General features: G+C 35.9%; 1 protein-coding gene across 1 annotated transcript in view; it reads left to right on the plus strand.

The window, feature by feature from the left end:
- The window catches only part of LOC138708683 (octopamine receptor beta-1R-like), a 60,171-nt gene extending 46,961 nt beyond the window's left edge, over nucleotides 1-13,210 (plus strand). The window contains exon 3 of the mRNA XM_069838770.1: nucleotides 12,701-13,210. Coding sequence (XP_069694871.1) covers nucleotides 12,701-13,136 — 436 coding nt within the window. The 3' untranslated portion in view covers nucleotides 13,137-13,210. The remainder of the gene's footprint in view (nucleotides 1-12,700) is intronic.
- The last annotated feature ends 3,193 nt before the right edge of the window (nucleotides 13,211-16,403 follow it).

Below are 16,403 nucleotides of genomic sequence, written 5' to 3' on the forward strand. Positions count from 1 at the left end.
ATTTCCATAGTTAAAGGAAGATCATTTATTTCCAACGTGAGAGAAGAGAAAATCATCTTTCATTTCTATAGTTCAAGAAAGGATCATTCACTTTTATCCTCGTATTATTAGTATAGATTATTGTGAGTGCAAAAAGACAATCAGACTGCATCTCTTCGAAGCAACTGCAGTCAACAGTGTTAGCGATGCCATCCCTGATTTTATGAAACTATTTAAACAGATGGAAAATGCAAGGTCAAATATAGAGTTCTTGTATATCTTCCGGGAGATATATTAAAATATCTCAAATATGAAGTCATTTTACGAAAAACTAAGGCTTCACATACTACTCAAAATATTTGTGGAAGTGTCGACTATAACGCAATAAAATATTTCACTGCTATTCTCCTTACTGTTGTAAATATCTTTACTTTTTTTTAGCTCAACGATCAATTTATTTATTTGATCCCTTGAATGCGTTATAACAGATCCTCTCTTTAAATGTACAAAGAGAAAGCAAGCTTTCTTGTTCCCATAGTTACAGTATGAACACACAAATGATAGTTTCATGAACTTAAGTAAGCAGGCAGAAAACAGTAGAATAATTTGATGCAGTAGACAGCAGTGGTGACGAACCCAGAACTCTCTTTTTGTCAACTCTGTTCCACTAAATTAACTCAATTAACTTGCTGCTATGAACTCGGTTCGGCCATCAGATTCGCTGGGAGGAAGTTTGTCAACTCGCTAACAGAAGGGCTCTCAGGGACAGGGACGCCGCATCGAGTGGTCAATTAGTGGACGGCGGGAACGTCCCTACCTGTCCCATAACTAGGATTCTACATTATCAGTACTTGTTTTCGGGTTTCATTAACAAAAGCTCGTGCTATTTTAAGAACAAGCTGTGCTACAAACATATTTCATTTAGTGAATGCATAGTAGAGTATTGCCCCGCGCCGTGGTATCGTCGTGGTCTATGGCATCCAACCTAGAACTCGCGCACTGGATCGAGTCCTCACGGAAGAAGAAATTTTCTCATAAAATTTTGGCCAGTGTATAGTACTGGTGCCTACATAGCATCGTGATGCACTTGAAGAACTACGATAGGTGGTGAAATGCAGTTATGAAAGACAGCTATAACGACTGGGGGAATTATCGTGATAACCACACGATACCTCAATTCTGGTTGGATGATCGTACACCTCTGCTTCAGCATGTGAACGTGAGGTCAACAGCCGACTTGTCGTTTTGTACTGTTGAAGGGCTGTAGCGCCACGGATGATGATGATGATTATTATTATTATTATTATTATTATTATTATTATTATTATTATTACTTTGAAATTAGTTTGGAATTGAACGGGTTACATCAGCTGCTTGTCTATGCGGATGACGTGAATATGTTAGGAGAAAATTCACAAACGATTAGGGAAAAGACGGGAATTTTACTTGAAGTAAAGAGATAGGATTGGAAGTAAATTCCGAAAAGATTAAGTAAATCCAGAAAAGATAAAGTATATGATTGTGACTCGTGACCAGAACATAGTACGAAATGGAAATATAAAAACTGGAGATTTATCTTTCAAGAGATGGAAAATTTCAAATATATATTGGAGCAACAGTAACAAATATAAATTAACTAGGGAGGAAATTAAACGCAGAATAAATATGGGAAATGACTATTTTTATTCGGTTGAGAAGCTTTTGTCATCTAGTCTGCTCTCAAAAAATCTGAAAGTTAGAATTTATAAAACGTCGTAGGCCTATTACCGGTTGTTTTGTATGGTTGTGAAACTTTTACTCTCACTTTGAGAGAAGAACAAAGGTTAAGCGTGTTTAAAAATCAAGTGTTTAATAGTACATTATGCAACGAGCCTATAATGAAGGTAATTAATAAGTGATTATGGATATTTATGAAACGAGCGCAAGCGAGTTTCATAATTTTCATACGAGCTTCTTAATTACCATTATAGGCGAGTTTCATACGACTTTTTATGCTCGACCATATTTCTAACTTGATATTATTGATTTTTTAGCAATGTCCCGTATATTGTGAGATGTGCGCAGACGCGAAAGTATTGATTTTTTCCGAGGAACACATGTCCACATTGATCTTGCTAGGCCATAAGAACCTACAGAGATAACATTGAAATTAAATTCGACATTGAGAAACGAGATGAAAAATTGAATTTATTTCAATATTATTTACAATTAACGTTAATTATTATTGTAACAGAACATAACCTTCTGCGACAGTATTGGATTTCCAGCCTCCGCGACTTTTCGCTAATTCTCTTTCGATTGCATATCCGAGAATAATCGATACTTGCGGTTTTATAACGGTAGAAAGCTGACCTGTCATTGGCTGAACAGTTGTAACCTGAGTCGTCATTGGCTGAAAGACCTGATCTTTAATGAGTAGGTGTACTTTAATGACATGCATTAAAGGTCTGCTACCAGGTGTATAATTACTACATTTCGGCACGGTCGAGCATAAAAAATTGTTTGGGGCTAAAAGGGATAAAGTTACAGGACAATTGAGAAAATTACACAACGCAGAACTGCACGCATTGTATTCTTCACCTGATATAATTAGGAACGTTAAATCTAGATATTTGAGAAGAGCAGGGCACGTAGCACGTATGGGCGAATCCAGAAATGTATATAGAGTGTTAGTTGGAAAACCTGAGTGAAAGAGACCTCAGAGGAGGTCGAGACGTAGATGGGAGGATAATACCAAAAGTGATGTGAGGAAGGTGGGATATGATGTTAGGGAATGGATTAATCTTACTCAGGATAGGGACCGATGGTGGGCTTATGTGAGGACGGCAATGAACCTTCGAGTTCTCTAAAAGCCATTTGTAAGTTATTATTATTATTATTATTATTATTATTATTATTATTATTATTATTATTATTAATTAAATTTTCATATCATTCACTTTTCTCATCTCATTCAATAGGCATATTCAGGCCAAGACACATGTCTTTAATGGCTTACTTACAATAGGGGGCGTCCTCTCTATAACTCTTACTGAGTTCCTAGCCTTCCGCAATATCTCTGCCAGGATTCAATCCTTAAGAGCACTTCCAAGGGCTCTTCGACACCTTGGATGGGCAGTTGGAATGGATCCTGTGCTGCTTGGTCACCTTGGCGGTGTAGCTTAGAGCGGGAGAAGATAGAAGGCCCCCTATTGGGTGAGCGGATGATGGGTCACATGCGGCCGGTGGGCTGGTACACCCTCATCCTCATTCATCTCATATACTTCGGGGTGCACAATAGGCCTCAGTATGGCCGACGTGCAAAGGGTCGTCCTAACCCGCCCGTAGCCACCGTGACCTAACCTAACGTTTACTGCTACAGATGACAATTATATTTAATACTAGCCGTACCTTTGCGCTCCGCTGCACCTGTTAGAAATAAATATAAAGTAATTACATAATTAAAATAGGACGTTTGATCCAGGGAATAACTTTTACAATAGCGCAAGATAATCTGCTTCGCTCATTACCCAATTTTTTTTTTTTTGCATTGCATTTATTGCATATATATTTTATGTATTTTAACACGATTCAATTGAGCATAGTTAAAATTTGAATTATAAAATAATGGATTGCTAAGCTAACGTACTATTACTGCATACTAAATCAATACACTCTCGTTGTTCGTTAATTCTCTGAGATTAAAATGAGTGTACGTAAATATTATTTTAAGAAATACAGAAAACGAATGTACAAAATAGCTATTAAATTTTCTGTGCATAAAAGCTATTTTAATCTTACCTGTCCTCGATTTACTCAGAAGTTACTGTAATAACATTATAGCATTATGTCCATCTAGAGAAACTACACTTTCAAACGGTGAATTAATAATTAATTATACAAATCGGTTAATTTAGCTTCTGATATTACTTCATACAAACACAGAAACGTTCCTCTGTAGGCTATGTTTAATAGCTTTCGATTGCTGATGTCCAAAGCCCCTGTTTCGATTGTTGTTGTCAAAGGCCCCTTATAGACGAAGTCATTTGTTCTTAATTCATTGCACCGTCTTAGATGGCGTTATTTTAATTTTAAAACTCATTTATCTCATTAAATATCAGTCCTATCAAAATTTTGTAAAGAATAAAACTTATCGGAAATCATTTTTAAAGAAACTTTTGTTATGTAACTTTTTCACAAAAATCAATAATAAGCGAGATATTTCGATTTATTTAATTCAGGCCCCCTTATAACCTCCCTTTTAAATAAAGTATTTTGAATGTCATATAGCCTAAAATCTAAGTTACAACAAACTAATTTATATTCCAATTTTCATATAAATCGGTTCAGCCATTATCGCGTGAAAAGGTAACAAACATACAGACAGACATACAAACAAAAATTTCAAAAATACGATTTTCGGTTTCAGGGTAGTTAATTATATATATTAGGACCAATTATTTTTGGAAAATCGAAAATTACCAGAAAAATTTCGGCTACAGATTTATTATTAGTATAGATAACCGTCCATTCAATGCCTGTTTAGCAATAAGATTCTCTGCCAGTGGATCCCCAAATATGCTATTCAGTTCTCCATTTTTCTTGCGAAAACTGAGTCATATAAACTTACTTGTTAATCTGCCCTACTGTGAAAATGAATGAATGAATGAATGAAGCCACTGTGTCCCATGAAGGGCTAGGGCCTCCTAAAGGAGGGGAAGCTCGGTTGGTGTGGTTCACATGATGAGCTATTTCACGTGAACAATATTTACATTCACATTCACTATGTGAGATACACTAGAGTTTGTCAAATTTTAGTTCTATATGAGTTTGTTCACTATCTGTCTCCACTCTTTCCTGTTGCGGGCGATGGTTGACCAATTCCCTCCCAGCTGCTGCTTGAATGTATCTGCCCATCTTCTTCTTGGCCTGCCTTGTGTTCTCCTTCCTATGTACGGGTCCCACATGGTGGTTTCTCGCGCCCATCTGCCTTGTTGCTGCCTTGCTACATGACCACCCCACTTCCATTTCGTTATGAGGGCTTTTTCTGTGATGTTCTCAGAAGCTTAATTTTCTGCAGTGCCGTGTTGGAGACCTTGTCTTTCAGTGAAATTTCAACTATCTTCCTCTCCATTTTCCTTTGGCATATTTCGATGTTCGTCTTTTGCCTCTCTCTAAGGGCCCAGGTTTGGCAACCGTATGTTAGCACCGGGAATACACAGGAGTTAAGAGCCTATAGTCTGTGAAAATGCACTGAAGAAATCTGACAAGCAATTTTAAGATGATGGCATAAAGAATGTGAAGGAGCGTCTCGTACCGGTAAACCCACCTCCGCAGTTACAGACGGAAATGTGGAGGCAGCACAAAAGTTATCCATTCAAGACAACAGATTGCAGTTACAGAAATATTTTCTTTGTGTTCTTAGAAGCGTCAGCAAAGAGGGTTAAACTTTTTCTAACCGAGCGTCTTAAAATGAAGCGTTTCTGTGCAATGTGGACACTGCTTGATGAACACGAGTTGAAATCTCTCTTCATAATGAACATAATCGCGGGGTTGCCCATAATTACAGAGCAGTTTGATTTACATTTGTTCAGAGTTGGTTGATACACTTTTATTCCAAAAGAAGATAGCGGTCTTCAATATGGAGAGGAGATTTCAGTTTCATTCATAAAATTTAGTCATCCATGTTTATGTTAAAATAATGCTGGTTCCAAAAATCTTAAAATGTTTCTTTTAGTCATCACATTTTTTCAGTCATATAACATTTTTGTTTTTAGAAAACTGAATCGTGAGAAGATTTGTTTCTGAACACCCCGTATGCAACACAATAAAATCTTAATACAGGGATATAATTTTATTTTTACTTCAATTTTTATTGTACCTCAGTTTTTTAATGTACTTCACTCCCACCCCTTCTACTAATGAAGTTCAACCGTCCTCCACACAGATGCAAGACCGCATATACAGACATAGTAGCCTTACGGTCATAGTAAATAGTACGTTCCAAAAATATGTTCGCGTTCTCCAGTGACGAAAGAGCTTTCAATATTGAATCATTTTCGCACAGGTACTGTCGTCCATTTGCCTACGTCGTATCCCGGTTTCCCCCACCAGCTTTTATTCGACAGCTAGTGGCTGGGATGTCTTAACTCTTTTCTGAGAACATTAATTTCTGTTAGGAATTGGACGTCTACGTAATATTATGCAACTGTTTAAAATAACTTAAATAAAAGGGCCTCGTTAAGTAATTGTCACGTGATTTCCCCTCTTTCTACGATCCTGCGACATAACTACTTGAACAGACAGTAGATAGCATGTCTGAGTAATTTTATCTTTTCGGATCGGGCAGAAGTGAAGACTGAATTTACAGTACGTAAGGTACTCTTTTATAGAGTAGGTACAGAATTAGTTCAGCATAAATTACTAGTACGAAGGACGAAACTGGTAATTGGAATTAGATGCAATAGTCTATAGTGCGATAATATGCACTAAAAAACTGAAGCCTGTATCGAAATGAACGGCCACCATTTTAAAAAATGTGTTTAAATATCCATATTACGGTTATTTTTCAATTTAACTTCATTCTCCATATTGTACTGTAATGTGCTGTAGACAGTATAATATACACTGCATAATGAATACGTCCACATGGACAGCTCAGTTCGTGAGTAAAAACACTTATTGTTAATACTGTAGACCTACTGTATTTTGATTAAACAAAAACCTAATGAAAATGATCAAACTCAAAAGCGCAATATTTCCTAGTTTACGTAAATGGATGAACTACTTTTCTTCCCTCCTATACCTAGTAAAGTGATTTGTTTGTATATTACGCCAGTATCATCGAACTCCAGTCGTGGAAGGGGTTAGCAAACGGCGTTGATCCAGTGGTATAGGCAAGTTAATATAAAAAATGTTAGCAAAAATAAAATAATGTCCCTGTATAAATATGCATTATTGAACGCTCAGAAAACATAAAAACACTTGTAATTTGCCCATTTTATTTTCATGCTGGCCAGTCAATGATTATCAAACGAATTTCTGATTGGATGGCTCCAAAACAAACTGTGTGTCACACATTAAAGTACGTTGTCAATATAAAAATCAAAGGTTTTTAATAAGCTCGTACAATATTGATGTACTAATAGAAGACAATGAAATTGACATTTCTCGCGTGTAAAAAGTATGACTTCATTTTCCAAGATGAATGTGCATTCATGAGGCAAGTTTCGATAAAAGATCGCATCACGATATGGGCTTGTACCTACAGTCGTCAGTGACAACCAATTTATTAATGCACAATACGGTTCACAGCCTTCAATTGTTGAAGCACTTTCAGAAACTCAGTTCCGTGAAACACGTCATGTTTGCCAGGGCGACATCTGCAGTCTCTTGTTTTATAATGAGAACCTTCTGATTTCGTAATTCAAGCAAAACAATAGAACATAACTTTACAAGAGAAAGTTTAGTATTTTATTTGAAAATAAACATTTTTAGTTCGGAATATGTATGATAACTTTCTTGTGTTAAATTGAAAACAACAAATCCATAAATTTTCTAGATATCACAATAACAAAAGTAGACAACAAACACACATTCAAAGTATACAGAGAACCCACAACAACAACAACACACATACACAACACATCCAACCACCCCACACAACACAAACAAGCTGCATTCCGAACAATGGTACACAGACTACTCAACATACCAATGAACCAACAGGATTACAACGAAGAACTAATCACAATCAAATACATAGCACAAGAAAACGGATACAACCCTAACATAATAGACAACATAATACGTAAGACAAAACAAAACCACAAAAAACAGAAGAATACAACACAAACACAAGAACACAAAAAATACATCACACTAACATACTGAAACAAAAACACACATAAAATTGCAACCTCATTCAAGAAATTAAACTACAACATCGCATACAGGACAAATAACACTCTACAAAAACATCTCAACACACAAACAACACAAACAAACAAATACAACCACATAGGTGTATATAAACTCAAATGTAACACCTGCAACAACTTCTACATAGGACAGAGAGGCAGATCATTTCAAACACGTTACAAAGAACACATCACAGCCGTAACAAAATTAAAAAACACCTCCACATATGCAGAACACATCACAAATCCCAACCACACCTACAGAGACATCAACACAGACATGGAAATACTGCATATCCAACCAAAAAGCCAGAAACTCAACACACTAGAACAATATGAAATATACAGACACACGAAAACACACCCCCAACGATATTCTCAACAGACAACTCAATTTCAAAACACATACACTCTTTGACTCTACACTACGAACGCACCCACACAGGAAACAAGAGGCGCCAAGACCAACAACGACCAGTTCCGAAGATGACCGAAAATAGGTCGAAACATGTTAACAAGGTACGTTAAAATTTAACACAAGAAAGTTCTTATCATACATATTCCGAAGTGATACAGTGTTAAAAGTTGTGTAATCAAGATGTATAAACATTTTTAGTTTATAATTTAAAACGTAACACCAATGATACATATTTTAATATGTAATACAAATATTTATTTCAGCATTCTAAGTTTTTCGCATTGGTCTGAATATTTATTAGATGATCTTTCTCATTAGTATTGCTAATTTGTTTATTCTTTCTCATATGCGTAACATCACGACAGAATTTAAGCACATTCAGGGCAAGCTAATGCATGTAAAATTTTAGTGCCAAATGGATATATTTTTTTTTTTGGCCAATCGTGTTTCTTAACAATCTTAGCTATGTTGTTGGTAGGCCTTGTTACTTAAAAGTAACTAACTATCAGTGTCGCACACCACTATGTGCTATAAGAAAATAATTAAATGTTTATTGCACCTGTACTCTTTCTGAATTAATTTATTGGAGTGGAGATTTGTAAGAAAACAGGGATTAATGTAGATAAGACGTAAGCGTGAAAACCATTTCCGACGACTTCCGGTTGTTGCTTTGAGCGCCACTCGTGGATCGTGGCTGAACGCGAAAATATCCATGGAGTAAAATAGTATTCAAGCATTAACCTATACCGGTATGCAAATTATTTACCCTGACGTATATTTGGACGGAGTTACGCAATAATAGACAAAGCGCCAAAAACCTGTTTCGAGATATTGGCCATTGAAATAAATCTGTTTTTTATAAAACATTTCATGCAAGAACTATTATAACATTCATGCCATTATAGAAAATATCACAAATACCAAAAAGGACTAACCGATTTTTAATAAGAGACCAGCAGTTGAATTAATATTTCAAAGCAAAATAAATAAATGAATTTTATGCACTACACGAATTTTTGCTTATAAATAGCAGCAAAATTCAGATATCGCATTCTTGATTTTTTTTCAAGTTAAATTAGCATGCCATCAACAGATCTGTGCAAATATCTCATTTTTTCAAATTGTCCTTTGGTGTATTATAGCGCACCTCCATCCAATTAATGTGCCACCTACAAACATTTTCTATATGCTATTTATTTCTACTTCTTTGAAGACAAAACTAAACTCTCTATACAAGTAATTTATTTTATTACAACATTTTCACAATCGCCGCCGAAAATAACAAATGAATAACACCTATCGACAAATACAAATAATAACAAATGAATGACACCTATCGACACGTAACAAACGGCGATCACAGATGAATATGTTAGCATCCAAAAGCAAACTATTTAAATTAAACATTATTAATAATAATTTATTTTTTTATTAAGATCGGCCAAAAAATGGTATGCAACACATGTGTTAAGTGCATAACAGAATCTTTTCCTCGGATCTGTAATAATGGACTTACACGCTTGTACCACAATATACTACAACCAAATACCTTATTATAATAATACCGGACAGCTGTATACTAGCAGCATTGGCGTGAGTGCGAAATATCGCGGACCTGACATCTAGCGGAGCGGGATGGAATTACGTCCACATATACAAATATTAACATAGCGAGATTCGGTCTATTGTTTAAAACGTGAATTACTAATGTGGAATAATATATGAAACACTTAAGAAATATTGAATAATATTTAATGTAATAGTAATATACGTTACAAGAGCGGTATGTTGACGTTTTCATGTTCGAGGAAAAGATTGAAAAAACGAAACGTAGTTGAGCTTTTTTAATTTCCGAGAACATGAAAACAAACATACCGCTCGTGTATCGTACATTATTTTGTGCGAAGATCGTTTATTACATACCTGAAAGACGAATTTCTAATTAGTTGCAATGAAATCTCCATGTTGGTTTCTGTTTAATGACGGCAACTTCGGAAAACCAAAATATCTTTCTTCAACATTGTTGCTATAAAATGTTTTCTGTGTTTACTATACTCCAGCAGGCCGTGATATACGTCTGTCTTTTTTTCCCCCCAGTCTATAAATGCGAACTTAAAACAAACGGTAAGGTTATGTAATGATTTATTTTTCATTTTAATATTTTAACAATATTATTTATATAACATATTGCAGTAATAACATCCGCATCTGGAATCTTGTTGATTTTTTCACGGCTTCCTTAATGTTACTTGTATCAGGAATGCAATAAGTTTCGTGGAGTAGTAGACTTTACTTAATTTTTGCAAATATTTAAAAACAATAATTAACATTGCAATTTAGGTGAAATTGCAGTGGTAAGTTTCCAATTTATAATTATTACTATGTTAAACGTCTCTAAAAATAATATGTTAAAAGCCTAAAGCAGTAAAATGAATGTCGCTCTTAAGCGGTAAGAAGAGGGAAATTGTTATGTGTGTTACGTTGGGAATACTGAATGTGGTATTTCACACTTACCGCGTATTGGTTCTGTGCGGAAAACAAGCAAATACACACGATCTCGCACAAAATTATTATCTTATATCAAAGCTGCATATTATGAGAAATATTGCATACTTCATATTACTTTCCATAATTAATTGTTACATATTTTTTCTTTGGTTTAGTCAGACAAAATTAATCTGATATTAGGAATGAATTTACAGTAATGATTTATAGACGCATTGCTGACAACTGCAAAGATAAAATTGATAGTAATCTGATGTTTGTAATAATTAGTAAAAGCATGTGGACAACAATAAAACTTAATTTGATAAAACCTTAAAATCCAATACATTTTAACTTCTTTTCATTTATTAGGTCTAAATAAAAAAACTAATTTGTATTTTTCTATCAACACAAAGACGAAGGAATTAGGCCTACTAAAGAATGTTGTTGACTCACGTTTTATGAACTGTCGGAAATCGAAAGTACGATTTGGCGCAATTTGTAATGCTGCAATTGTCACAATTATAAACACCACACATACACCCTGACATTTTAACACAGCGCTAATTAATAAAACTATTAACTAGCCCAGCAACAATATACATTGCAGTTGATTACAGCTTATTTCGCGAGTATCTCCACACCGGCAGGTAGGCAGCAGCACCAGCGTCGTTCGCACGCAAAACTGCTAACTGTCCGGTATTATTATACCAAGTGATTTATATAGAACTGACACATTTCTTTCATTAATTGTTTCAAAACGAATTGTGCTAGCGACAACTTATTATACCTAAAATGTAGAGGAATTTTGGGAGATTATTTACCTCTATAGCAAATGTTGAAAATGTCCTCCATCCTGCATAAGGCACAACTCAACACGTCGTTCCATGTTACTGGCCACTCGTTGGAGGACTCTGTTGTCAATAGCTTGAATCTCCTGTGTGATGTTGTGCTTCAGATCGTCCAATGTCTGGGGACGTGTGGCGTAAACCCTGTCTTTTAAGTAACCCCATAGAAAGAAGTCCGGCGTTGTCAAATCCGGAGATCTCGGTGGCGACAGGTTCCTGGAAATTATTCGGTCGTCAAAGAAACTTGCAATTAGTTCCATGGATTCATTTGATGTATGGCATGTAGCGCCATCTTGCTGAAATATCCTTGACTCAGCTCTACATCGTCCAGTTGCTCAACAAACTCCATGAAAATCAGTCGGTACTCTGCAGTGTTCACAGTCTGGTTAAAAAAAATTGGCCCCACTATTCTCTGTGCGGATATTGCGCACCAAACTCCGATTTTAACCGGGTGCATAGGTGCTTCATGGATGACATGTGGATTTTCGATGGCCCAATGGCGTGAGTTCTGTGAGTTCACATAACCGGATAAATGGAACCATGCTTCATCTGTGAACCATGTGATGGGCAATATGGCAGGATTTTGCACAATGAACGTCTGAAACCAACGACAATAATTCAATCTTTTATCCTTCAATCTTTCATCCTTATCTGGTTCCTGTAGCTGATGAACAACCGTAACCCTATATGGCTTTAGGCTGCCAACAATAGGAATAAAACATAAACATCTGCGTATCTAGTAACAAGGAATCGAAATTCCAGAACATTCTGCTTAATTTGGTGCTAAAATTGGGTCATTGAATGAATTTCCAACGGAATAATTAAAGAAAGAAATGTGTCAGTTCTATATAAATCACTCTGTAGTAAAGTATTTGCTACAACCACATCAAACACTAAAATTGTAATAAAAATTTAACGGAATTTAGGAAATCTTAAGTACTTTCAACCACATTTTCTAAAAAATAACTTAAGTGCACTTATACTTCTTTGCTTCTAACCCCCTTCAATTATCATTAAAGGTATAACAAATGTGAATAAAAAATTATTCATCTGACAAATTGTTTGTGTCGCAGGTACGTGATCACGACGCTGTGCGGGGACAAGGCTTGCTACTGTCCTCCAGTGGTGGTGGCCATCGTGTTCTGGATCGGCTACTTCAACTCCGCTCTGAACCCTCTCATCTACGCCTACTTCAACCGAGAGTTCCGGGCCGCCTTCAAGAAGACGCTGCAGTCCTGCTGTTACCACGTGCTGCTAGCGCGATCCAGAAGCAGGAGCGGCTTCTGTGTCGACGTCTGCAGGCGTCGCGGGACAGGCGACCTGGGATCGGGCCCCGGGGGCACCAGGAGGGACATGTCCAACAGCAACGCGTCCTCCGAGATCCACATGAACAACCACATGCGGTCGAACGGGGGCGGCACCCGGGATTCTTCCGGCAGCGGGGGGCTCGCCGCCAATGTCAGTGATGTCCTCGAGGTCAACCCAGGACAGTCCGAAGACGTCATATAGGCGGCGCTGTTTTCAAGACTTCGTTGCGCAAGTTAGAAGGAAAATAAAAAGGCTTTAATGTTCCAGGCTTTAAGAGTGGGTATAATGTGACGCGTATTGGCTACTTGCACCGTGTCCTGTAGAGGAATGTAATGTTTTGCAATTCCTTGCTGGTTCCATCGTGGCGGGACGAACACATGTTGCTGAAATCCAGTACCGTAAACTGGGGTTACTTCGAACACAGAGGAAACTTTGATCATTTTTTTTCAGAAAATCATATTTAGCTTTCTACATGCTGCACTTCTTATACAGTAGAGAAGGTAAATTTGGTATGAGAATGATTTTATAATAATTTACCTACATCTATAACAAATGCAATATGTAGAAACCTAAATATGATTTTCTGAAAAAATGGTCAAAGTTTCCTCTGTGTTCAAAGTAACCCCAGTTTACGGTACGTACGTACTTGGAAAGGTATTGTACATTAAGTGAACATCATCTAAATATTCAGAGTCAAGCAACTTCAGTTTGTACTTTCCTATCGCCGTATCTTACTTCACTAAGAGCGGAGTCCATTTTTGCTATTTTCGGTTTCCTAATAATTATAATATCAATGAATGCTTTTAGTTTCAGTTAATGACTTGTCATACAATAGTCAAGGAATAAATCATTCATATTACAAATTTTATGATTTGTTTAAACGTTTTCGTCGTGCTTGCAACATCACATATCTACAATTTCTAATTAACCTCAGTTATAAACCTCTGGCTTGGAAGAAAAGGTCTTAAGTAAAAATTTAATACTTTTCAGGAGAGCAGTAGAAAGATTGAAATTGGTGTCAATTATAGAATCTTTTTTCAATTAAGAGGTTTTTCCTGGATATTATTTGTTTATGTTTCTTCTAAAATAGATAATATTGCTCATTTAACAATTTTCTTGATTATTTCCAAAAATAGCCGCACTTAAGCCCTTTTATGACTAGAACCCAAACTGATTAGAAGGGACTATTTAAACATCAGACCTTTTTCATGTCACAATAAATGAGATGTGTCAATTATTAGGAATGCAAAATGGGTCTTAAACAATTATAGGGCTGTTTACCTTGATGATTAAAGTTTTAAAAGGAAAGGGCATCAGTGTGTGATAAAATGTCTAAAATACAACTTAGACCTTTTTAATAGGGAAGCATGGAAAGTAAACATATGATGGTTTGTAAGGAATAAAGTATTAAGTCCTTTATTCTGTGTGTGCTCGAGTCAAAAAGTACTTAGGACATTTGGTAACGCTCTATAAATCCAGTCAGGAGTCTTATTTGACTTTAACCGTTTTACCAGATTGTAGAGAATTGTTTCCGCTTTCAGAATATATAAAAATCTCATTTTCATAAAAAATTGACTTAAGACCTTTTTCCTCCAGGCCACAGAAGAGCAAATATTAATCAATATCAGAGGTGAATGCTAAAATTAGGTTCAAAGTAAAAAAATTAAAACATTATAAACATTTTGAAATATTACGAGCCTTCACTTACTTATATAATAAGTAATTAATCAGATCGCATATAATAATTGGGCCAATAGATTGTTCTCAACAAAATTTACATTGAATGGGAAATAAAGACGGGAAAGCAGCTGTTTTTGAATGAAAGAGTTTCAGACTGAAATTTTCTAAAATTTCTAGCCCCATGAAACATAAAATCCGCTAATCTTAACCTCAAATTATGTTCATCGTCCGACTTAATGAATTTAACGTTATAGTGCTCTGGAGTTAGAAATGAGACGCACAATGCCTGACCAATAGAGCTCTCCATGAAGATGATATTTTACTTTATTTGAAGGCAAACAATCAACATACCAAACAACTACACAATGAGTTTATCAAGCACATTCCTTGAGAGCAAAGCACTAACATTTCAGAGTTACCAACAGTGGAACCAGCGGGGAATTCCAAAACATTGGGGGAAATATGACATAAAACAAAAACTTTGTTCATTACTTCAAAAGACAAATTACGTTTTTAGAAATTTTTAACGCGACAACAAAGTGTTTTAACACTTTAATATTGGTGGCGGTGTTTTGATTACGATCTACCATCGTAGAGGCGACTATGTGAAGCAGTGTTTTGAGTGACGTGTTTTTATAATTATAAAAGTATTTATACCAGAGAGTGGGTGAAATTCTACGGAATGGATTTTATTTTGTTTCTTGAACACAAATGCGTATAACACGTTCATATCTGCCGCAACAGATGTATAGCTGTAACAATGAGCTCACCGAAGCGTTAGAAAAATGTTCTATGTGTACATGCAGTCAGAAAGTCGACAATATTCCCTGATTTTTCACTTCACGTTGTCTGATGTTTGTATAAATTTCCTACGTATCAAGATTTTAGAATCGGGTAATTTTAGGTGTTCAATTTTATTTTCTGTTACTTAAGTGGTAAAATAATTTCACTAAGACAGAATAAAAAGAAGACTCTTTATGTCCTGCATAAAATCCTTTGATAAGCAACCGCTTAAGGCCTAATTACCCGTCACATTTCTTCGTTATGTTGTTACTGTAGTATCAGTTCATGGATTCCCACAAAATAATCCCATCTCTGAATCAAAGGATTCGAGGAAATATTGCCAGTCAACTGTTTCTCATCCTACTAACAAGGAGAGGACACGGTCTGTATATCACCGAATTAAATCAGATTTTGTGACATGAAAGTACAAGACACACTGTTTAAAGTCATACCTGATATGGGTGGCCAATGACCCCTCGTTTTGGAAATATTGGCAATTGTTTATGACATACTTCCGTTACGTGCCTAACAGGGAAGCATTAGGCTGTGTAACGGCGTAGCTCATGTGGTTGGATGCTGAGTTGTCATCCAGGCAACTTGAGTTCGAAACCTAATGCCTTCTCATAGTTTAAAGCTTGATATTATTATTATTATTATTATTATTATTATTATTATTATTATTATTATTATTATTATTATTATTATTCACTTTCAGTTGTCAGTTCCTATATTCAAAGCCATGCTGAAATATGCGTGGTATGCATCAAAATTGATAAACGAACGAGAAGTGTTTGTGAATATGAAGGATGTCTGTTTCGCAGCAGAAGTGCGGAAAAATGTGTGTGACTGTGGACAACCTTCTTTCATTTGCTGTGCATGTATGTATGTTTTGTGTGTTCTTACGACATCATAATGAATCGGGTACAAAATGAAATGGAATAGCTGCTACACAAATAGACCAAACACCAGTGACACATCTTACCTTCCTACGTGAGCAGTATTTCA

The sequence above is a fragment of the Periplaneta americana genome, chromosome 11 (genome assembly GCF_040183065.1).
Source record: "Periplaneta americana isolate PAMFEO1 chromosome 11, P.americana_PAMFEO1_priV1, whole genome shotgun sequence".
Taxonomy (NCBI): Eukaryota; Metazoa; Arthropoda; class Insecta; order Blattodea; family Blattidae; genus Periplaneta; species Periplaneta americana.